Source organism: Leptinotarsa decemlineata, unplaced genomic scaffold (assembly GCF_025532065.1).
Source record: "Leptinotarsa decemlineata unplaced genomic scaffold, Ldec_3_MD MMD2_tig00026316_RagTag_RagTag, whole genome shotgun sequence".
Taxonomy (NCBI): Eukaryota; Metazoa; Arthropoda; class Insecta; order Coleoptera; family Chrysomelidae; genus Leptinotarsa; species Leptinotarsa decemlineata.
This window is the reverse complement of record NW_027412685.1, coordinates 1,258,243-1,282,496: the sequence shown is the minus strand read 5'-3', so window position 1 is coordinate 1,282,496 and position 24,254 is coordinate 1,258,243. Positions and strand designations below refer to the sequence as shown.

Genomic DNA, 24,254 nt, shown 5'->3' with positions numbered 1-24,254 from the left:
GTACGCAGTCAAGATTGGGTCGATATTGTAGATCTCAAATTCATCGGCTCACATTTGTCGTTCTATTTTGAAGGTGTTGGGTGGATGGAGCCGAACATGCACGCGTTTATGAATATGAGTGTATGCTATGATGAAAAACAAATCGAATTATGCCTTCGTGATGCTGAGAACTATTGGAGTGGTGCAGAAGTTTGCAACAAATTTTTGGATAATGAATTGAATTGTGGCAACTTTGTGAGGTTATGATTGAACTGAACCTAAGAAGATTCCTGTATAGCCTCCAACCATACTTGCCAGAATGGATTATTCATCACTTTGAATTGAATGATGAAAATCGAGAGGAAATTGAAGATGGTCGCGAAAATGATGATTATGAGGAAGAAGTTATTTTAGATAGTCTGTATGTTCCTGTAAATCATAAATAATGTCAAATAAAAAACTTTGTATTATTTTCATGTTTTATTTATTTAAATCTGATGAAATACAATAGAAAATGATTACAAAACAATAAATATGATATAAAATACAATACATGATATAAGTCAGTTACAAATAAAAAAAAAAAAAGATCATAAAACAGTACATGATAGAGTGAAAAAAAGTGTCAATATCTGCTATGAACTGAACCATCCAATGCATTGTATGTTAAAACTGTATCATGCAAAATTAATGCATATACTTTAGTGTTGTCTGGAAACTTGGTCTTCCTCGTCTCAAACTCAATCTTTATATCAATAGTTGATGATTTTGTTGCATTCGGTTGATGGGAACAATCGATGACGAATAGTGGATTCTCTCTAAATTGTCCAATGTCCATCAGAGGTTCACTCATATCTTTATCATAATAACTTCGCTGGAAACTCTCAAAAGCATAATAAGCAGGAGCATCAAGTTTTTTATCGAAATTCAAATTCAACGCTCATATGGATAAACTTCAGAATTCAAGTATACTCGAATACTATTGATATCAGCAGTTGTGAATTTTGTAATATCTTGTGTTCTATCTTCAGATGTGGTAGTACTTTGGAATGCGATGATGACAAAACGAGGAGTTTCCAATGCGTTAGTTGTTTTGATGGCCATATGTCTGAAGAAGTCCCACGTAATGATGGTAGTTCATAGAGTCCCACATACGATACGCCAACTTGATTTTGGCATTCAGACCGCTTTTGTTTATTCTACTCAAAAGTTTGAGCTTGTGTTTATCATCTGGTACAATATGCTTATTTTCCATTCGATTTTATTTATTTCCAAATCAGCATCAACCTCACCTATATATGAGTTTTTGAATGATCGAGCGATAATCAAAATCAATTCCTGTTTGGCATTCAAGATACTTTTGTTGTAATCTTCAGCAAAACCCATCAAATATTTCAGTGGTAGTTTTCCACTAAAAACATGACTGTTTGTATCCAAGATATCTTGCTTCAATTGTGAAAGTCCCCAACCAGATGTCAATAATGTGTTAGCATGAGATTGTCCAAATGATATCATGGTTTTCATTGTAGATGTTATCCCAGGTTTTCTAACAACAGCCACTTGTTCACCTCCCATTTCATAACGAATTTCGTCAAAGAGAAATGCAATTGCATTATTCGAGAGATAGCATGTTTTCGCTACATCTTTGGGGTGAATTTACCTTCTATGTAAATGAAGCTCTCGGCAATATCTAGTATAACATCTTGATTATTGATTGCAATTCTGATTTCATCCGAATTCCTGAATAGCGGTGATCCATAGGGCTTATATGTGTGCTCATGTAAACTTATGAGAGAATGATCGAGCACTGGTTCATTGAATATATTCAACTTTTCATTGTTTGTTCGAGCACCATTGTTATTTTCTCACTTTCAATCCAATCGATTTCAAAAATTTAAGATCACTCACAGACAGAGCGTTATGTGCTAACTGTTTAGCATACACTTGTGGAATGAGCTTCTTTTTATGCACACCTTTCTTTTTGATAGTGCAACTCGTTTGGGATTGTTCAATGCGATTTTGTCTATTATAAATGAAACCCATAACAACAGTTATTCGATTTTCTTCAATTCCAAAATAATGAAAATCTCTTCTTCACTTCCAAAATCGATAAGGTTATTTTTTTCATCCAAAATACGCACTGTAATGTTGTGAATCAATTGACGACCTTCTGGACTGACAGGCATATATATAATACTGTGTGGTTCTTTAGTAAGATTGTAGCCAGGTTCAACATCAATATCGAATGAGAAAAGAATGTGGGATTCTTCACCATTTATATATGAACCAGATATTATATTGCAATCTAAGCGGATAAGTCTCACAGTTGTAATGTTTATTGGTAATGATGATTCATGTATCTGATTTGGTGGAAATATTTCATGAGCGAACCCCATCATTTCTGCTATTGAATTTGGATGTGTCAGATCAATTTCATATTTGGATCGCATTTCACATTTGAATGTATTATTATTGGCGTGTAGATAGAAAATATCATCTGCAACGACATCATTTGGTTTTTTATCATGAAACAATCTGAACATGATATGTTTCTGTATGACGGCATTGATCTCTTCTATTTCATAAGCACCACATGGAATTTCAATTGTCAACTTTTGGGGTATCGATGAGTTGTCATTACTGATTCTAAAACTAACTAAGTTATTAGCTTCAGTTATATTATTGATTGTATTGCACCCATAGAATCCCAAAAGTCCTAATCCATAACGACTGTTCCTATCCAATTCAATTGGTGGAAAAAAATCCGCACTCAAGACACTTGTCCCGACAGCTTGTAGCTCGAACTTTCGTGACATGACTGATGAATATTTTGAAACACATTTCATTTATTATTGTACACAGCAACAGCACATTTGAGACAATTTACACTTTTTGGAAGGTGTTGTATTGTAATAAGTATCATTTTTTTGATACCAATATTCACATCCTCTATATTACAAATACAACACATAGATTTCCGAGGTATAGGACCGTCATTAACATCCGATTCTGAATTTTGATCGTGGTGGTGGTGCTCATAACAATATCTATGTTTCATTATATCGATGTCATCTTGCAGATGCTTAGGCAACTTTTCCCAAACATATGCAATCTCATGTGCAACACATGCAAGTATCACTTCCTTAGGCATATTTGCAAGCATCACTTTATCCATTTTTTTCAAGGTACCATATTTTGAAAACATTCTAAGTGAAAACCCCATTCCCTTGATAGCCTCCCGATCCAGTTTTGGTGTTGAATCCATTTTTATTTGGAAAATTATTTAGAGAGAAACTGCAAGCACAAGTGACCACAGAGAACTGTATTAAATTTCTGTTGTCGATCATAGTTATATTTGATTTTTACATTCGAACATTTTCGAAAGAATCGAGTCAATTCCAATGGTGGGGGTAGATCTCCAAAACTATCGAAATATGTGACTTCTTTCCCACATTTTTTATATGCCACCCAATGTGTTCCTGGTCCACTTATTCCATCTAAATTAACAATAGCTGTCTCGTTTTGTTTTGGACCTGAAGATGGTAATCTATCACGCATAAAAACACCACGAAAATGTGGAATTTTCATTTTTTGTGCATAATAACTGAGATCGAGATCAGTAAGAGGCCTCTGAGGTAGGGGTTCAATTAGTTTTTTGTTTTGTTTGTGGCTTTGTATGGTTTTAAAATATAGTCCTAAACCTTTACGGTATGGTTTGAGATATATTCCACTTCCGCGTTTGCCTAATGCTACAGCCTCCATGGTTTTATTGTGACGATTGGCTTCCATTAAAGCCGCTCTGCTGGCTTTTGCCGAATTCACGGCCTTGGTAATACCAGCAGCAGCTCCCGCCAAACTTCCTAGTGCGGATAGTCCAGCAAAAATTGGTATCAATGGTAAAAGTCCACCGATCTTGGGAACAGGAATTATGCGTGGTGTGCGGATTTTCTTCTTTCCACCGGCAGCTTTAAGGTATTTACGTGCCGCCTGCAATGCCACAGTGATAGCTTTTTTGCTATTATTCGTCACAAATTGATTCCCACCAGCTTTCTTCAATACATTTCGCACTTTATGGACTATCCCAGCACCAAATGCAACTTTTTTAATTTTATTTTTCTTCGTTTGTTTCCTCTTACATTTTTTCTTATTGGTACTACAACCCATGCCCATATGTCTTTTCGCTTTCATAATGTTGGTGACAAGTAATGCAGCTGCTCTTTCCCCAATACTCGCGTCCTTCGATTTAACCCTATCCCAAGCGCTGTATTCAAGTTCTTTGTCGGCTAAATGTCTTGCTGCAAGATCGGATGGATGCTTAGAATATTGAATATCGTGTTTTTTGCATTCAATATCTAATTTATTGATTCCAGGGTCGTTACGAGCTAAACGTTGTTTCAATTTTGTACCCGGTCCACAGTATTGATAACCTCCGGTAGATGTAATTCGAAAGGAAGTTTGTTTATTAAATCATTAACAAAACCACAACTCTTTTAATTTTACGATCACTTTCAATACGTCCGTATCGTTTGATGGTACACATTGAAATGAATAAGCTAATAACATTTATATAGTCTCCAACCACGGCACGATGCGCATTGTAAAACAGAAAGAAAAGTTTGCTGTAGATAATCTAGATGAGAAATTTGGTTGTGGATTGAATGGACAAAGGGTATTCAGACATGGTCCACTACTTCCATCATCAGTTCGAGGACTCATTATAGGACCTTCAAATTGTGGAAAGACGAATGCAATGATATCACTATTAACACATCCACAAGGACTGAGATTTAGAAATGTGTATCTCTATTCGAAATCACTCAATCAACCTAAATATCAGTACTTGCGAAGTGTTTTGGAACCTATAAAAGGATTAGGTTTTTATACATTCAGCAATAATGCAGAAATAGTGGAACCCTCCGACGCTAAGCCTAATTCTGTTTTCATTTTCGATGATGTGATATGTGAAAAGCAAGATATTATTAGATCATATTTCTGTATGGGACGTCATAAGGATGTTGATTGTTTTTATCTAGCACAGACATATTCACGGGTACCCAAACAGTTAGTGCGTGACAATACCAATTTCATTATAATGTTCAAACAAGATGAGACGAATTTACATCACATTTATTCAGATCATGTTTCACCCGATGTAACATTCAAACAATTCCAATTGATGTGTGTTAAATGCTGGGAGGACCAATATGGATTTCTAGTCATTGATAAGGATAGAAAAATAGATGAAGGTAGATATCGCAAAGGATTCGATAGTTTTATATACCCATGATCTTGTTTTGGAACTTATTCGATCACTGAATATTGTAGTGGTCACTTCACCAACGAATTAAGCTTTAATTCAAAAAAAAGGGCATTATGAATACAAAAAAAGATCCTGAAAATAAAAACAATGAAATAAATTTGAAACGTCAACTAGTAGAGACAACAGAAGCTGTCAGGCAGAAATTCAACTCTATCAAGAATGATAATATTGAAAATCGTACGACACTTGAAAGATTGTATGAGCCCATAATGAAACCATTGAATGTTTTATCATCAAACGCTACTTCTAAATCACCAGTGTTATCACCAAATCATGGAACTGTTCAATCTACTTCAAATTATCCCATGAGTACTCCAATAGGAAGAAAAACAATCTTTTGGTAGTGTATCATCTGTGAATAGTGACACGAGCACACTTCAAGACGATATGAGAACAACTCTATTCGAAACACCATCATCGTCCCACATCGATTCCTCGGATCCTGACATCTCACCTGTTATGAATGAAAGTGGTGAAGATGTTTTGATGAAACATTTGAATAATATAAAATCTAGAAATCCAGCATATGATGGAACATTTGGCGTACGTATGGATCCAATTACACAAAAGCTGAAAATGGGAAGTCTAGTGGTAAATTTCAAAGATGGAAACATTTCATTTTGGGATGCTAATAAAGTGAAAAAATATGAATGCGCAGGTAGTCCAGAATTGTATGATATGATTTTTTTGAAGAATCCACAAGATGTTGATAATGAAGAAACTCGTCAAGTATATTCCAAAATATTGAAAATAACGAATGCTCCATATAAACAATATCATCTGAAGAATGGTTTTAAAAATACAAATTCTAAAAAATTTCGTGAAGTTATCAAACCTCTATTAGACTCACGACAATATCCAATAAGAAGTAGAAGTAAAATTGGTGGAGCACTCAAACGAGTGAAAATGGAGAAAATATATAATTCTAAACCTGTGAATTATGTGTACTGGAATTCACCGAAAGAGTTAGTTGCTCGCCTACGACTATTGGTAGCTTCAAAGTCAGCCGGACATACCGGACATGATAATGAAATAATTTCAATAATTGAAGAATTACGTGAAGAAGGTATAATATATTAACATATTCACATGTAATGATCACTGTCACATCATCATTCAATGCAGTAACATTATCACCTTTTCTCTTTAATCATATTGAAATAGAATGACTAATGAAATAAGTGATGTCAAACGACAAGTTGTTAATGAATTACATAAACCTGCAAGACGTAATTTTCGTAGAAGAATAACCACCATCAAAGGTTTTGCAGATCTATGGCAAATAGATTTAGCTGAACTGCAACCTTATGCAAAAAGTAATGAAGGATACCGATATATACTTGTAGTGATAGATTGTTACTCCAAATATCTGTGGACTGTAGCAGTTAAAGATAAAACAGGTAGTACAGTAACTAATGCAATGAAACATGTACTGAAAGAAGCCAAATACTCCCCAAACACATACAAAGCGATCAAGGGAAAGAATTTTTCAATAAAAGCTTCTCATCTCTCATGCGAGAATATAATATCAATCATTATTCAACATTTAGCACAAAGAAGGCAGCTATAGCAGAAAGAGTGATTCGTACAATAAAGGCATGGCTCTACAAGGAATTTTCGATGAGAGGTCACCACAAATGGCTTGATATTCTTCAATTATAACTAGTAGATATAATAATAAAGTTCATCGTACAATAGGTATGGCACCCATCAATGTTGATTCAACAACAAAATTAAAATTCAAGGGTATCAATGGAATTGGAGGAAGACAAAGTAAACCCAAATTCCAATTAAATGATATTGTACGTATAAGTAAATACAAACATATTTTTGAAAAGTCTTACACTGCGAATTTTACCACGGAGCTATTCAAGATTGTTTAAATTAATAAAACCATCCCAACGACTTATAATCTTGAAGATATGAATGAACAGCCGATTAGAGGATGTTTTTACGAAGAAGAGTTATTACGAACCGAGAATCCTGACGTATATCTGATTGAGAAGGTGTTGAAGAGAAGAAAAAATAAAGTATATGTAAAGTGGTTAGGCCTTCCTAGCGAACAAAATTCTTGGATTGATGAATCAAATATGGTTTAAATGTATATAATAGTGACTTTTATGAATAAAGTAATATTAAAGTTCATTATTGTTTTCATTTCAATTATAAGTATGTGAACTGAAAAATATTGCAGCGGTAAACATTGCCCCAGCCATTCGCAATGTTCTGTGTATACCAAACCAAATTAATTGTATACTCCATTCCCGCTTATATTTTTCAACTCACGATATTGAAAACACATTATCATTCCCAAAACTAATCGCCGTCACTTTGAAATGCAGTATCCAACTCTTTTTGCAATTATCTCTCACTGATAATGCTGTCTCATAAAGCTTAGTCGACTCCTCAAGCTCAGCCTGAGCTTGCATTCTCGAACGTTGATGGAATTGCTTATCTTTACCAATTTTTGAACGGAGTTCATCAGCATCTTTAGACATTTAGCCAATTCAACCTTCGCTAATGCAATCTTGGCATCTAATGCTTCAAGAGTTTCATTATTAGCATTAATAGCTCGCTCACTCTTTTCAAGTTCAGCAATAGTCATCTGTGCCTTTACAAGACGGCATTTTGCTTTCCTTTTCATTTCCCCAAACCGATGGAGGGGGCTGAAAGAAGATAGCGGTTCAGCTTTCAAATCACTCTTCATTTCTTTAGGAGTACCTTTTGGCTTCCTCTTCGATCTGTCACTTTTCGTTGCGGGTTTTTTCTGTCGCACAACACTTTTGGATTCTTTCTTTTCTTTAAAGTCAGTGACAATCGATGAAGATGCCTTAGTAACCTTCCTCTTGATTGTTCTAGATTTCTTATCAACACCAAGAGGAAGGGTAGATGAAGAGTGTTTGAGTGATGATAATTGCGAAACGATCGGATTTTCAATAATAATTTGCTCATTTGGTTCTGGCACATCTGCAAAGTTAACGAAGTCGTTAATATCAAAATCATTTATCGAATCTTGACTCGATAAATGTAATACTGGAATATTTTCAAAATCAGTCTGATCGATATCAACAAGTGGTGAACCATCTTCAGCAATCAATAGCGGCATAGAGCTCATGATTATTAAGGTCTGAGGAATGATATGTGATAGCAATAGAATGTGGATAGGAAAGGTGATGATGTTACTGAGACCTCACCATTTATAGAAGAAAATAAACTAGCGCATGCGCTCTTTCATCAACTGGCACATGCGCTCTCTCACTAAACTATTCACGCATGTAACAATCTTTGTCATTTAAGAGGAAAACTTTGTGTTGCATGCATGTATTTTTAAATGTTAGAAAATAATACAAATAAATTCAAAATATATATATATTTATTAATAATAGAGGAAATAACGATAATAAAAATGAAAAATGTTAATATGTCTCTGTGGATGTGGAACGTTCTTTGACTCTATTCCTCAATAGTTGTTGCTCGTGCGTCAAACACCAACATTGAAAAAAATGGATTCTATTTGGGGTAGAGTTGACCAACCTTCTCACACAGATCCCAAGTACTTCTACATGCATTGCATACATGATTCCAACAATTCATGGAATATGTATCACAACGCAAACAACGTTGCAGTGGAGTTGGAACGGCAGCACAGATACCACAAATATTTCTACAGATACCTATATTGTTAAATATTATAGGTTCGGAACACTTCAGACACTGTAACTGTTGTTGACGATAATCCGATTTTGTTCGCTTCGGTGGATGAGAAGGAGGCGATAGTTGAATCCGCAACACGCAATCACTACACATACCAGTACATGGATTGATTGAATCCTTAGGTCTACTTATTTGACAAAAGTAGCACACAATAGCCCCTGCAATCATCATTGGGTAGACACACACTTTTGGTTTTTCATTCCACTCTTTTGGAAACGGCATTTTACTAATTCGATTAGAAATATAAAGAGATGACTTACAGAAACTCTGAATGCTCTCTCCTATACCTACGATCTCTATTTATACAATCAACATCATGTGGAAGTATAGTGGGATAACTTCTCCTACTATTCCACTCTAAACGAGTCAAGTGGGAGTCGCATCACCTCCTATATAAGTTGACTTGCAAACCTAGAGTTCATTCATTCACTCTCTACAACTGTGAGCAAACAACAACAAGATGAATTCTGCAAAAATAAATGCTGCATTAAATAGAATAGCTGCTGTTGATGAAAACAATTGGATAGACGAATCAGATGATGAGGATGTCAATGTTCCGCTAGAGGAAGTAATAGTTGAAGCAGAAGATGTTGGAGTCGATGAAGATGAGATAGACGAAGTTGAAAACGAGGCCAACCAAAGCGACGAAGATGATGAGTGATGGAGTTTGAGAGGGTCATGGATGAAGAAGGAGATGATGAAGGGATAGAAGCTGACACAACTGAAGGTGATGGTGCTATGAGGATCGGTATGCGAACACTCAATGTCAGTGAGACACTGGAAGATCCCTTGGATTTGTATTGTGCATTGGATGCATACGTATTGATCAGCACAATAGATGGAGAGAACAAAAAACTATGTTGGTGCTGCTTTCGGTTTTATTCGCATAGAAACAATAATGGAGGGTGGTATGCCCATGTCAACACCCACAACACTGTCTCAATTATGGAAATGGGACAGAATTGGTGTGAAGCTTGCGAGAGGCCACTAACAAACTTCACCCGAGTATCTACATGTATTATATGTAATAATGTCCAACCTGTGGCACAATAACCGTGGACCTACTGGTCAAAAAAAAAACAACAGCCCTTTTCAGGGCTACATTATTCACACAAACAGTAGTTAGTTGTATTAGTATTCATAGATTATGTGACAAATGAATACTTTGATTAATAAAAAGTCTAAGTTGAAATTTGTTAGTCTTTGAATATCTATACATTATATGACAAATAAATTACTACTTTGACTGAAAAGTCGAAATTTGGAATTTGATAGTCATTGAATATCTATGCATATGATGAGTACTACTTTAAATGAAAGTTGAAGTTGGCATTTGTCAATCATTCATATGCATATAATGATGAATACTTTCACATACATATATTTCGTTTGAGATTATAATGTTAACATAATGTTAACAATGGTATGAATCTGTTTCTGTTTGAAAGTATAATGGTAGCTCTGAAAAGAGCTATTTTTTTTATTGTTTCAGTCTTTAATTGTAGCCCTGAAAAGGGCTGTTATTTTTTTATTAATCCATGCAATGATATGGACTAACGCTCCTCATCATCAGAAACAATAATTATGGTATCGTCATCTGAATCAGATGATATACTAATGATATCATCCTCATAGTAGTCATCTGAATCAGATGATATACTCATGATGTCGTCGTCGTCATAATCAGCTGAATCAGATGATATACTAATCACATCATCCGCATTATTATCGTCAACAGCATCTATGTCGTCCTGAATACCTTGTTCCACTCGTTCTGCGAAATCATCAGGAAGATCATAGATTCGCTGCAGAAATTGAGCGAAGGTTGTACTCAAATGATCAGACGTTGAATCTATTTCATGTACTTGGATGGGTCCTGTACTCGACATTGTGGAAGAATGATATAGAAATGGGATTGTTGCTATATTTATATTGGAAGAAATGAAATGGAGGGGGTGAAATGTAGAACAGTGTTTGAGATTCGAAAACATCAAGAATGAAACTCTGAGCGATTATTAGGAGAAATTCTAGTGATTATTATGGAAAAAAAACTAATAAGAGGGAGAGGAAGGGAGGAAGACACTGCCCCAGCCTCGCAGTGCCTCGTGTACACCAACCAAAAAGTGTGTACTCCGTGGAAGGAAAGGAAAGGAAATGATGGACGAGTAGATGATTATATGTCATCATCGGAATTGAGGACATCATCATCGATTAGGATTGGGGATGGCGGAGGACTATCCTCGATGAGGATAGGGGATGGTGGAGGACGTCTAACGTCAAGCTCGTCATCAGCATCATCACCAGAGTCGTCGTCGTCATCATCGTCGTCGTCGCTACTCATTGGGACAATGTCATCATAAGCAGGGTCCCACCATCCGTCAGGATCTGGATATTCCGAGTCATCCAAGTGTCCTTCGTCACTGCCAGTGACATGCTGAACTTGCATCCTGATGTCGTGATCCCGGTATTCGTATGGCGGACTGTGGGGTTCCGTGGTGGAAGAGACAACCTGTACCTGGCTGTTATCCCAGTAATTGAAGTTGTACCCCTGATCCGGGCAGCTATAGGGTTCGGAGGTTGAATCGGGTTCCATCTCGATGCTAGCTGATCAACTGAATGTTTCATCAGATGATTTCTACTTTTATACTTTCGAGAGGGAGTGGGAGAGGAGTGGAACATTGAGTAGGGGTAAATTGTAGTGTGACATAAGACATATTCAATGAGTAGGGGTAAATTGCAAAGTGACATAAGACATATTCAATGAAAGAGATACTTGAATGGATAAAATACAAATGAAATATACTTGTCGATTTCACTATGAAACATGTCTATTTTTTTATTTTTTAATTTTCTTCACATGAAATTATTTACAAGTGATTAGAGAACACAAAATTGATGTGAGGTATTTGTCTAGAAGAACTTGGAATTGAAATAAAAAAAATAATAATGATAATAAGAGGAAGTGAAGAAAAATGCTCCAACCATCGCATTGTTCAATGTGTACCAAACCAAAAAACAGTGTACACCCTTTATTTCACTTCCTTTTCCTTTATTCAATATAAACTTAACAAATATAAACTTAAAACTACCATAATTAAATACTCCTAACTAACCTAAAACTAATCTTACATTTACACTTCATCTACAAAAAGAGTGTCCATAACTGTCACTACTTTTTTGTACAGCTCTATCGAAGAGGTCTTTGCTTTACACCTTTCCTGCAGAGATGCATAATTCCGATCTATTTCGGCCATTTCCTTTTGGAGTTCCCTCCGTCGGTTATCCATTTCAGCCATTTGTCGCTTCATGGTAACCAACTCGGCCTCGCTAGATCGGGCAGCTCGTTCTGCTTTCTTGCATCTCTGCAGAAAAACACTCATCTTTTCACTAACCTCTCCGATAGGCTGTGGCACCAACACCTCAGGATCCGCCGGTGTCGCTGGCAGCGGTGGTAGTCGCGTCACCAACGGCGACAATATCACCAACTCCGGAGAAGGACTCCTCGGAATTTCCACTGCTGCTGGTGCTGCTGCTGGTGTGGAGGCCCTCTTACGAGAGGTCGAAAAACTACCTGCATAAGGATTAGTCCTATTGCAAGTAGCTCGGTACTTTGAAATAGGACCAACCTTTGCTGCAGGTCGTTGGCAAACCTTCTTCACAGCCCTGACTTCCTCCTCCTCGAATAAGTCAGGGCTAGAAGATCTGCACCTAACTCGCGAACGCGAAGTGGTTGGCTGGTCAACCGTCACCGCTCTCGAAGATGCTGCCTCCTCCTGGTCAGCGGACACCGGCAGAATAGACGCCACAGCATTATTCACCTCCTGTGTATTGGTTGCCATTCTGAAAAAGAAGAAATAATACAAAGTTAGTTGATATAAAAAATAACATTCCTAATTTACTTACTCAAATATCAAGTTGGTCGTTGGAACGTACTGCCTTGTTGTGGAGTGGACTGCTCTCGATGAGATGACTTCTCGAACTGAATGTTGTGGAGTGCTCTCCGGAGGGTATCGACTTCGATGCGTGAGCGGTGGGGAAATGGTGGGAGCGCACATGCGCGATGAGGGTAGGGGTGTACATGCGCAAATGTTGGGAGTCGGGGGGGGGCGGGGCTTCGGGGAGGGGAGGGGCGGGGCTTCGGAAGGGGGCGGGGCTTCGGAAAGGGGCGGGGTATCCGAAAAGTTGGTGGCGACGGGGGGGGGGGGGGGGGGGGGGGGGGCGTGGCCCTAACGGGCCCCGCCCACTGCCTGGGCTCCGCCCAGGTGGGTGGGGCCTCCGGCCCAGGTAGGCGGGACATCTGGAGAGACATCTACGCCCTCTTCGCGCGCGCGTTCGTAACATAATATGCAACCGAACACCTAACCTAACGTATTAACGTATTAACGTAACCTAACCTAGTACGCTAACCTACCGCTATGCAACCGAACACCTAACCTATCGTATGTATTAACGTAACCTAACCTAGTACGCTAACCTACCGCTATGCAACCGAACACCTAACCTATCGTATGTATTAACGTAACCTAACCTAGTACGCTAACCTACCGCTATGCAACCGAACACCTAACCTAACCTAACCTAACCTAACCTAACCTAACCTAACCTAACCTACAGTAACTATTAACCTAACCTAACGAGGGAATACTAACCTAACACCTAACCTAACGTAAGTATGCAGCTAACCTAACGTAGCTATTAACCTAACCTAACGAGGGAATACATTCACCATGTTGGTTCCATTAATACATCATCAGTTGGTTTTGGTTTTGGTTGTATTATTCTATGATTTGGATTAATGTTCAGTCCTGGATATCCAGTCCACCTGATGATGATGGCCTGACTTTATAGTTTCTCTCCAAAACTTCTTTATGGTTTTTCTCCAATACTTCAACTCTCTGTTCCAGTACATCATACTTTTTCATTGTAGTCCCTGTTATGTTTGACATAGCATCAAATTTTTTATTTGTAGACGCTGTTATGTCAGACATTTTTATGTCTACATCACTTGTAAGTTTGTCAAATTTACGAGTGAAAGTTATCCGAGCCTCTGCAATTTTATCGTTAAATGCTTGCCGGGCGTCCCGAGCAATATTGCCTATTGTGGATTGTATTGCAGCTTGTAGGGCTAGAAGTATAACTTCCTTTGCTCCATTAATTTCCCCCTCAAGATATGATACAGTTACACAATCACTCTTGTCAATTGGTTCACTTGTATTTTTCAATATTTTCCTTTGCATGTCATAATGACCATCTTTTGTTAATTTAAAACCATTCCCAGGAGGACCTCGAATGACATTACCACCCCATTTTCTTTTTCTACCAAACTTATCGATTGTTTTAGACATTGTGCACTCTACGATGATTCTCTTCAAACTGATATTTCTGTCATTTACATTATACTATATATTGCAGTAATTGATTAGGGAAATAGAAATAATACAAATAAAATTTTAATCATTTTATATTCATTACAGTAATACATATACATACATACATAATACATTAATATCACATTACTTCTATCATATATTATTAATTATAAATGGCTACATAAATATCAATATTGAATTTTCCGGTTTTGAAGATATTGAATGATATTTCAATCATTGATCTCGGCAGATAATAAATTAATCAATTGATCCAATGGAGTCTCCTGAGATTGTGATTGTTGAATAATATTACTTATCCAACGAATGTTCTCATTTGGATCGTTTTCATAAAATTCAATATCATTATGACCCCAAGGAAGAGTGTGGGTAGTATTCGGAATGATAAATCGTTTATCATCGTGATATGATAATGCAACTTTATTTTTTAATTCAGTATACATATCATGTAACACGCTTCTAAATGAATTCATCTTTCTGAATATCATACCACCTTGTTCGACGATTTTTTGATAATCTTCGCATGTCAATTCATTCTTTATTACAGATCGTTTAACCCCTTTGGCTTTCTTAAATTCACCATCAACAGATTTCACATAATATGCTTTAGCACCTGTACCATAAAAACTCATGATTGGATCATTTGGAAATTCATCTTTGAAGTTACCCAAGACTGAACTTGTTACTGGAATATTGAATTGGTTAACTATACTGTAATTGGATGTATCAAATCTACTTATGTTAGTTTTTATGAATTCATAAAAATTTTCTGTGTTTACTTTAAGAATGAGCGAGTCGGTATCTGTGTAAAGTAAAGAGACATTTTCATCAAAGTGTTGTTTGATGCATCCATAGAAAAAGTCATACATGACTGTTTTAGATAATTCTAATATGGAAAATCCCAAATATAATGGTTTATCGTAATGAACCTTCACTCTACCCAATTGAATGGCAACGAAATTATCAGTGAAAATTGAACAATTTTTGAAATTTGGTTTGGCTATGAGAGTGCTGGCACCTATATTTTTCTTTATATTTTCCCAATGTGTAACGAGTCTAACATCAATTCGATTATCTACATTCTCCATTGTCTTTCCATACACCGCATTATTCATTAGTTTATAGAAATCTTTAACAGATTTGTTGTTAGACCTATTACGCATTTCAGTATTAAGATCTATATAGGGTTTCATCCAGCATGATTGTTTGAATTTCAATACTCTATGTGTATTCATTACAATCAATCCATTTTTGACAGCTTGCTGTAGATTCCTATAATGAACAATATATTTCTTTTATCATTCAAATTTGGAATTAATTTGGGAATTTTCGATTGTGTACGAGGTGGTATTATTTTTTCGACTAAAAATGGAAGGTCAGAATGTTTATCATGCAACTCTTGTGGATAATGAATGTCCACTTCAAATACATACCCATACGGACTATCAGTACTCACATCCATCACATCGAGATTAAGAATTTCATTTGGTGTCAACCATGTAAATTCACTTGTTGGTAGAGGTTGTGACATACTGTGACCGTATAGATTTGTTGCATCTAAATATGTAATGAATGTGGAAGGTTCGTTGGGATTATAATTGGGTAAAAATCTATTATTTGCTATATGTTTCCTCTCGCTACATTGACTAATTCCACCTCGTATACCTTTTTGAAAAAAGTGAATCATATCAATGTCAGTTAGTAATTCCAATTCAACATTAGTGAACTTCAACATGGCATCCCATGATAATCCAGGTGCAGTGTAATATTGTGCCGGATCTAAGTTATATATCTCTAAACTTGTGGTGCGGAAGTTTTCAAAAATATCACATAGTAGCAATACATCCGACTTCAAATACAAATCAGAGTATTCCCCCAAATTCTGACACTCGAATAAATTCCAAACTTTTCTAGCCCTATCATAATCAGTTTCCGATATATGTTCACAATTGAGTGTGTCATAAAACTGATTTTTTTGTCGGAAGTAATGGATAATTCAATTTGTCAATGTCATCAACAAAACTATATGGAAATACACCTTTCTGTCTCATCAAATTGAATTTCTCAATTTGTGGGAAATGTTTGTGCATCTCCAAACATTGATCGGAGGTCAAGTTTGCACCCAACTTCTCCAACGAATTAGTCATAAATTTATAACTATCGATAAATCTCATTTTGAGATAATTCTTCCTAACCACACCATCTTTATCGGTATAGCTGTGTGTAAAGAGATGCTTCGTGAAAGATATATATTTCTCTTTAGTTTGCGGGATAACATCAACTTTCTCTTTATTCCTATACAATTCTTTTATGAATAAATGACAATCATAACCACTTAAATTATGAAAAATGATAGGTATGAAGTTTGGTATTTTGAAATTTAAATTACATTTCGAGTGAGCGGCATGTGATCTTTTCTTTCCTGTGACATGACAATGATCTCTTACTTTGACGTCACCATCAGTAAATGCTTTATTACATATACCACAAGTTCTGGCTGCAACAAACTGTTCTTCTTCTTCGACAGTTTGTGTATCCATTGGTTTAGGGTTTCTGAGATGATTTTCATGTATCTCTTTCAAATCATCTTCAATGCTACTCACAAATTTCTGAGCTGCATCTACACCCCTATATGTAACAAATTTTGTCAAATCATCATTATATGAACACTTTATCAAATAAGCAAATGAATATGGGGCATGTTTGAATGTTTTAATCGTGTATGAACTTCCAGGATTTGGCTCATTCACATGAATCGGTTTAAGCACTGATTCAAAATCAGCATACACTACAAATGGCACCCTCATTTGCCTCTCAAAGTTTTCAAACATTAGTTTATTTTCCGCAACCATTCTACCATATTTATTGATCTTTAAATTAGTAGTTGGTGTTGTGGTACTAATGTGATTACAATCATACATATTATGACGTAAAAGCAATCTCTCATCAGAAAAATATATCAAACATCCGTCACAAAAATATTTTTTCTGTCTATGAGCTGATAGTTGATTAGAAACTAATCTTGAAAGATCTTTGATCCAACAATAGTGACCATTACCGGAGTCATCAGTTATAAACAACAAATTGACATGTCTCCGGAGTCTTCTCTGTGAGTATCGCAATGGACCAATCACTTCATACTTCATTTTACCCTTCTCAAATGTACTCTCTAAACCGTAAACATTAATTGAAATATCATTCCTATCTTCGAATATTTCGATACTCTTATTATTAACTTTAACCGGAAAATCCATACCTGTGACATCTAAAACAGTGGAAAAATGTGGATATGACGTAAGTTCGGACACTCGACTATCTGCAGGATATAATGCTGATGTTATAGCCCAAGCAAAACAATATTGATCTTCATTACGAACATTCACAACAGCTTTCTTCCATTGAATACATTGAGGCAGCTTCACATATGAACGTCCTTCCAGTGGACTGTATTTATTAATGTTGACCTCGAGAAACAATATTTTTTCACAAGTCCAACCTGAATTATAAAAAAAAAAAAATATTACTATTCAATCTTATTGAAATTTTTAAAAAATAAATACCTGAGTCACGATCCTGGAACTCAGTCGTTTGTGCCACAATTACATCACGGAATCCATCAAAAACAGCATTCAAATCTGAAGATTGGTCCACTATTTTATTTTGGGAATTAAATGACTTCGTGTCCCTCGAATCATCAGTCTGAAGAATATAATTCCCAAAAACTTCCATATTCACCTTGATGCTTTTATGGATCCTGATGGCTGATTCCAGTAATTCAATGACCTTCTGCCTAATCTTATTGAAAAATGAAATGTAGTCACTGGTTACAATCGAACTCTCCACCCTGTATGTAGCAATGCGGCAATTGAATGCATTCGTTATAATTTGAACACCGTCAGACAATTGAACACATGCATTATTTTTATGACTCATGGTTCTTCGGTGAGAATTCACTTGGCTCATAGGAATTGTCACATTACAACAATTGCACGTATACATAGGTGTTGCATTATCCACTCTCACCCGTTTCACTGCAGGCCCTCCTTGGCAACTCTGGAGCTGATGCCGACGAAGATTATCACTACGAGTGAAAGATTTACCACAGTCACAGGAATACATTTTATATAATAGTTCTCACTAACTCACTTGATGTAAACTGACATAGCCAACACTCGTACGCTTCTTAAATACACTCTGATAGGACCCGTCAAGACGTCATAGCCAACCCCACTTCTCAACTACATGCGCCAAGATTACCTCCAACTGAATGCGATAACAGATGTCGATATACGAGCAAGCAGTGGTCGTTGCGGTCTCGGAGAGGGTAGACGCTAGGCAAACAGTCCTCGGCTGCCGTTGTGTCACCATCGATAGCGGGGCTAGAGCGAACCTTCATCGCTTCAGGAGAGGTGAGGGCAGACCGATGAATACGCATTACTCTGCCACACGTCGTGGAGTGAACATGTCGCTCTCTAGCCGTTGAACGGTTATTGCTGTGACGTCACTCCACTACTAACTTGGTGCCCTAACACCGATGGAGCATTTATTACTTGGAGGATCTTCGAAGTATGCAGACGTATGTTTGTACATAGACAAACAAGCACATGATGAAACCCTGTACCGTGCATTCTCCTACACACACACACATAAACACACAAAATCTCATATGAAAAAAAAATCTGAACGATCCATGCACCAGACACTTCAAGGTCACAATGCCTTGACTTCACTGCACAACAAAAAAACTTCACCAAACAACAACCAATAAAAAAAGCAATTAATACGTCATAGTGGTGGGGGGAGGCCGAGAATCAGCTGTAAACAACTACTTCACTTTCATGGAAACACCCCCGTATCTTCCGTAATATTCGAGGTAGAACAATGAAACTCTCAGGACTGATGAAAATGGTCAAAATGCATCTACCACCTGAATGGGGTTAGCCAAAGTGATATACACTGTCCGCCACTCGCGATGGAACACCCCATTTTTCTGGTAAAACATATTAGGGGGCAAAATTGGCTCAAAATTCCTTCAGATTCGTGATCAGGACTACCAACCTACTACGAATACACTTTTTTCCTGGAAAAATTTCAGTCCTGAGAAATCCGAATTTGTCTCACTTCTTATGGAAACACCCCCGTATCTTCCGTAATATTCGAGTTGGAACGATGAAACTCTCAGGACTGATGGAAATGCTCAAAATGCACCTACCATCTGAATTGGGTTGGCCAAAGTGATATACACTGTCCACCATTCGCAATGGAACACCCCATTTTTACGTAAAACATATTACGGCGCAAAATGGTTGGTTTCCAATACCTGAACCCCTTCATTCTATCTGGAGAGTACTCTCAGGTATGAAAGTACAGATGCTGTGAGATGCTATCATCCATTTTCAGCCTATCTGAGGAAAATGTCACAGCACCACATTCTCAGATTATCGAGATATTGTGAAGCAGTGTATGAAAAATTATCGATGGCGGCATCTATTATAACTGAAGAAGATTATTCGTTAAACTATTTCTGATTGCTGAACATCCAAATTCTATCCCAACCAGAAGTGAGAGCTCTCGATTGATGAGCAAAAACTGCAAAAAATGGAAAAATCTATATTCAAAGGTTCACGTCTCGAAAACTGTACAATTCTGAGCTTTGGCTGTGGACACTTTCAATCAGCACATCAAGGACTACAACATGTCAGAATTTCGGCAAAATTCAAGGCAAGCCATTTCTCATAAGAAATGTGCGGGGTCCTTTATCAAAATATTGAGGAAACATTCTACCATCCGAAACAAAATTAATCTTCATACTCATTGCAACACCGAAACAACTGCTAATTTTTAAAGAAAAAATCGCACTCGGTGAACAGGTAGAATTTAGATTATTTTACCTATTTGCTGAATTGTTGTCTGAAATCATTTGAAGGGATTGAATTACATCAGTTTCATTGAATCATGCGGTGCCCTGAAATCACCATGGAAAACAGTTGCTCATTGATATTTACTGTCAACCTGACAATATTGTTGAAAGATCTTGTTCTATTAACCCCAGGCCAGTTTTCATTGCATTTGTTGTTTCTAGTATTGTTGTTCCTTGAATCACCGTTGTGCCTGTTGTTTCTGCTGTGTTTTTGTTCCGTGTTTATTGTCCCTGTATTTGTGTTGGATATTGTTCCTGTGTTCCAGTTGTTTTCTGTTGGTGAGTTCCTGTTCATATTTTAATATTTCTGGAGTTCCCATTTTAACTGATATCAGCTCATTTTGATTGACAAAGTTCAACATGGCACGTCTGTCACTTCAAGCAAAAATTGAAATTGTTTTAATTGTTGGTGAAGGGGTGAGGACTTATCGTGAAGCGGCCGCTGAATTTAATAGAAGACACCCGCTAGAGGTAGCTGTACACCCTGGAACTGTACATAAAATATATAATCTATTCGTGAGCACCGGCCAAGTAACAAAGGACAGAAAAATTGTAAAACATCATATTGATAATGATACGATATTGGCGGCTCATCAAGCTGATGCTAGAATTAGTTTGAGAAACTTATCGCTTCAACTCAATATGAGCCGCAGTAAAATATGGAGGTGTTTGAAGAGGCATAAAATGCATGCGTTCAGACCCAAATTTTTACATACTTTGCACGAAGGAGATGAAATCCGCCGTATGGAGTATTGTTTATGGATGCAGGCAAATTATCTCAATGACAGGATTTTTTAAAAGTATATCTTATACAGTGATGGGGCTACCTTTACCACGAATGGTGTCTTTCCAGAACATGAGGTTTTGAGCTGAACAAAATCCAAATTGGGTGGTGAATTGTAGAGACCAAATATTTCAGAAAGTTAATGTGTGGTGTAGTATCCTGAACGAAAATATTATCGGGCCATTTTTTTCGATCAAAATTTAAACGGACGACTATTCACTGGTTCACCAGTTCACAATAGTGGCATAACAAGAGTTTGGTTGAATAGGAATCTACCTATGAAATGGATAGGACCCAATAGCCCTCTCGTAGTATGGCCACCACGATCCCCAGATTTAACTCCACTGGATTTTTATTTATGGGAAAACTTGAAAAAGAAAGTTTATAAGGATAGGCCAACAAATAAGAAAGATCTCCGTGCAAGAATTATACAAGCGTGTAGAGAAATCACACCAAGAGAACTGAAAAGGGTTGGAGGAAATAATAGAAGGCGCATAGAAAAATGTGTTCGATTGGAGGGAAATTTCATAAAAGGCACGAAAATATAAAATTGTCAACAGTTGAATGATTTGAAATTGATTGTTTAGTTTTTCAATTGATAATGTGATTTTGAAAGTAGTACTTCGAAATAATTTTAGACTACATAACATTTTTCGCCACAAAATATCCTTGTTTCTTTTTTAAATAATGGGAAAATGAGAATATGAACTAACATTAACCATCCTAACACCTCACTGATTACATGTTTCCGTTCCTCTTACAAAATTACCATTTTCTCTCTTATTGAGAAGGAATAACTTTCCTTACAACAAAATAAAAAATAAATTATTTATGTGAAAACAAAAGTCGAGTTTCTCTTAAACATGACATCAAAACATGTTTCTCTTAAACATGTTTTGATGTCAAAACCAAAAAAAAAATCTATTTCAATTATTACGGAAGATACGGGGGTGTTACCATGAGAAGTGAAACAAATTCGGATTTTTCAAGACTGAAATTTTTTCAGGAAAAAAGTGTATTCGTAGTAAGTTGGTAGTTCTGATCACGAATCTGAAGAAATTTTGAGCCTATTTTGCCCCCTAATATGTTTTACCGGAAAAATGGGGTGTTCCATCGCGAGTGGCGGACAGTGTATATCACTTTGGCCAACTCCATTCAGGTGGTACGTGCATTTTGAGCATTTCCATCAGTCCTGAGAGTTTCATCGTTCCACCTCGAATATTACGGAAGATACGGAGGTGTTTCCATAAGAAGTGAGAAAAATTCGGATTTTTCAGGACTGAAATTTTTTCAGGAAAAAAATGTAATCGTAGTGAGTTGGTAGTCCTGATCACGAATCTGAAAGAATTTTGAGCCTATTTTGCCCCCTAATATGTTTTACCGTAAAAATGGGGTGTTCCATCGCGAGTGGCGGACAGTGTATATCACTTTGGCCAACCCCATTCAGGTGGTAGATGCATTTTGAGTATTTCCATCAGTCCAGAGAGATTCATCGTTCTACCTCGAATATTACGGAAGATACGGGGGTGTTTCCATGAGAAGTTAGAAAAATTTGGATTTTTCAGGACTGGAATTTTTTCAGGAAAAAAGTGTAATCGTAGTGAGTTGGTAGTCCTGATCACGAATCTGATAGAATTTTGAGCCAATTTTGCCCCCTAATATGTTTTACCGTAAAAATGGGGTGTTCCATCGCGACGACACCTTCATAATATGGAACCATGGGAATGCATAACTAGACACTTTCCTGAAGCACATCAACAACGTACATCCTTCCATTACTTTCACAATGGAGAAGTAAGTCGACAACAAATTGCCATTCTTAGACGTATTGGTGAAGACGACCGACACTAAATGGGAAACATCTGCATATCGAAAACCCACCCACACGGGACAGTATAATAATAATAATAATACATTTATTACCCATCAAAGAAAAAAACAGAAGAATATACAGTAGTGGTGGTGCTATTAAATGAAATTCTGATGAATAAATGGCTGGACTTATTGGTTCAGATAACAGTTGAAAACGGTTTCTGTTCTTCCACCAATGCCAAAGAGATATTTACAGTTTTAACAGATAGCAATACATTAACCGTTCGTCGGAAGAAAAAAAAGGAAGTAGACCATTTTTAGGCCATTTCATGAGAAAATATAGAGCAATTACGAGAATAATATTTAATTCGAAAAGGACAGTGGCGTATCATGATGTTGATAAAAAATATGGCAGGGTGTGTTAATGAACAATGAAAAAACCTTCAACATGGAAAAATGTATTGTTACGCGTAGTTTGCATGTACATAAATTGAAAAAAAGCTGAAGCGATTTTGGACCTATGTTCAGATGAATAATTTTCCTTGAAATCATCTAAAGGTTATCGCTCTTCAGTATCAACATTCAACTATGAACACCAGGTATATACATGTTTATAAAATACGTATTTAGATACTTTGTGGTTGCTGGTTACAACACAAGCTCAGCTATGTAACCACAACCTGTTTTTTTAAAAACATATTGGGCATTTCTTTATCGAAAAAAAAATCAATTGGAAAATGTTTTTGGAAAAAGTTTTTTGAATATGCATTACAAATTGAAGATAGGGATGGTGAAGTTGAAGTGAGACACACTCTATACATCGAAAATATCAATTGCTATCTATTTGTTCATCCTCCAAGGAAATAATTAATAATAATCTTTATTTTCTTTTTGACAAACAGAAGTTAGTATAGAATTAGTCAAATCTTAGATCTAAATTACATAACTAAACAGGCAATACAAAATTTACAGTTGCACAATAAAAAAGAATTAAACTCAACTATTTGTTTTTAAGTAATCGTCCACTGAATAAAAACAATGGGATAATAAAAAGTCCTTCAATAATTTTTTAAAACCATTTATAGTTGAGCACGTTTTTATGTTCGCTGGGAGTTTATTGAAAAAGCTTTATCCCAATACGAGAGGAGACTTAAACTGAAAATTATTCTTAGAAAATGGTACATGAAGATCATTTCGATTTCTAGTATTGAAACCATGAACCTGATTATTTTTTCTGAATGCATTCAAATTACAATAAACATAAGAACATACTTCAAAAATATACAAACATGGTAGCGATAAAATATTGAATTTTTTAAAATAGTATGCGCAACTAGT

General features: G+C 36.4%; 2 protein-coding genes across 6 annotated transcripts in view; one reads left to right on the top strand and one right to left on the bottom strand.

Moving 5' to 3' along the window:
* Window positions 1–24,254, top strand: part of Samuel (SAM-motif ubiquitously expressed punctatedly localized protein) — a 516,854-nt gene that overhangs the window by 107,276 nt on the left and 385,324 nt on the right. The window lies entirely within an intron of this gene.
* On the bottom strand, window positions 11,946–13,120 carry LOC141485342 (uncharacterized). The gene is made up of 2 exons (XM_074181833.1): window positions 12,917–13,120; window positions 11,946–12,853 (listed from the first exon to the last, which is right to left on the bottom strand). The coding sequence occupies exons 1-2, from the start codon at window positions 13,066–13,068 to the stop codon at window positions 12,145–12,147; spliced, it is 861 nt and encodes a 286-aa protein (XP_074037934.1). The 5' UTR covers window positions 13,069–13,120; the 3' UTR covers window positions 11,946–12,144.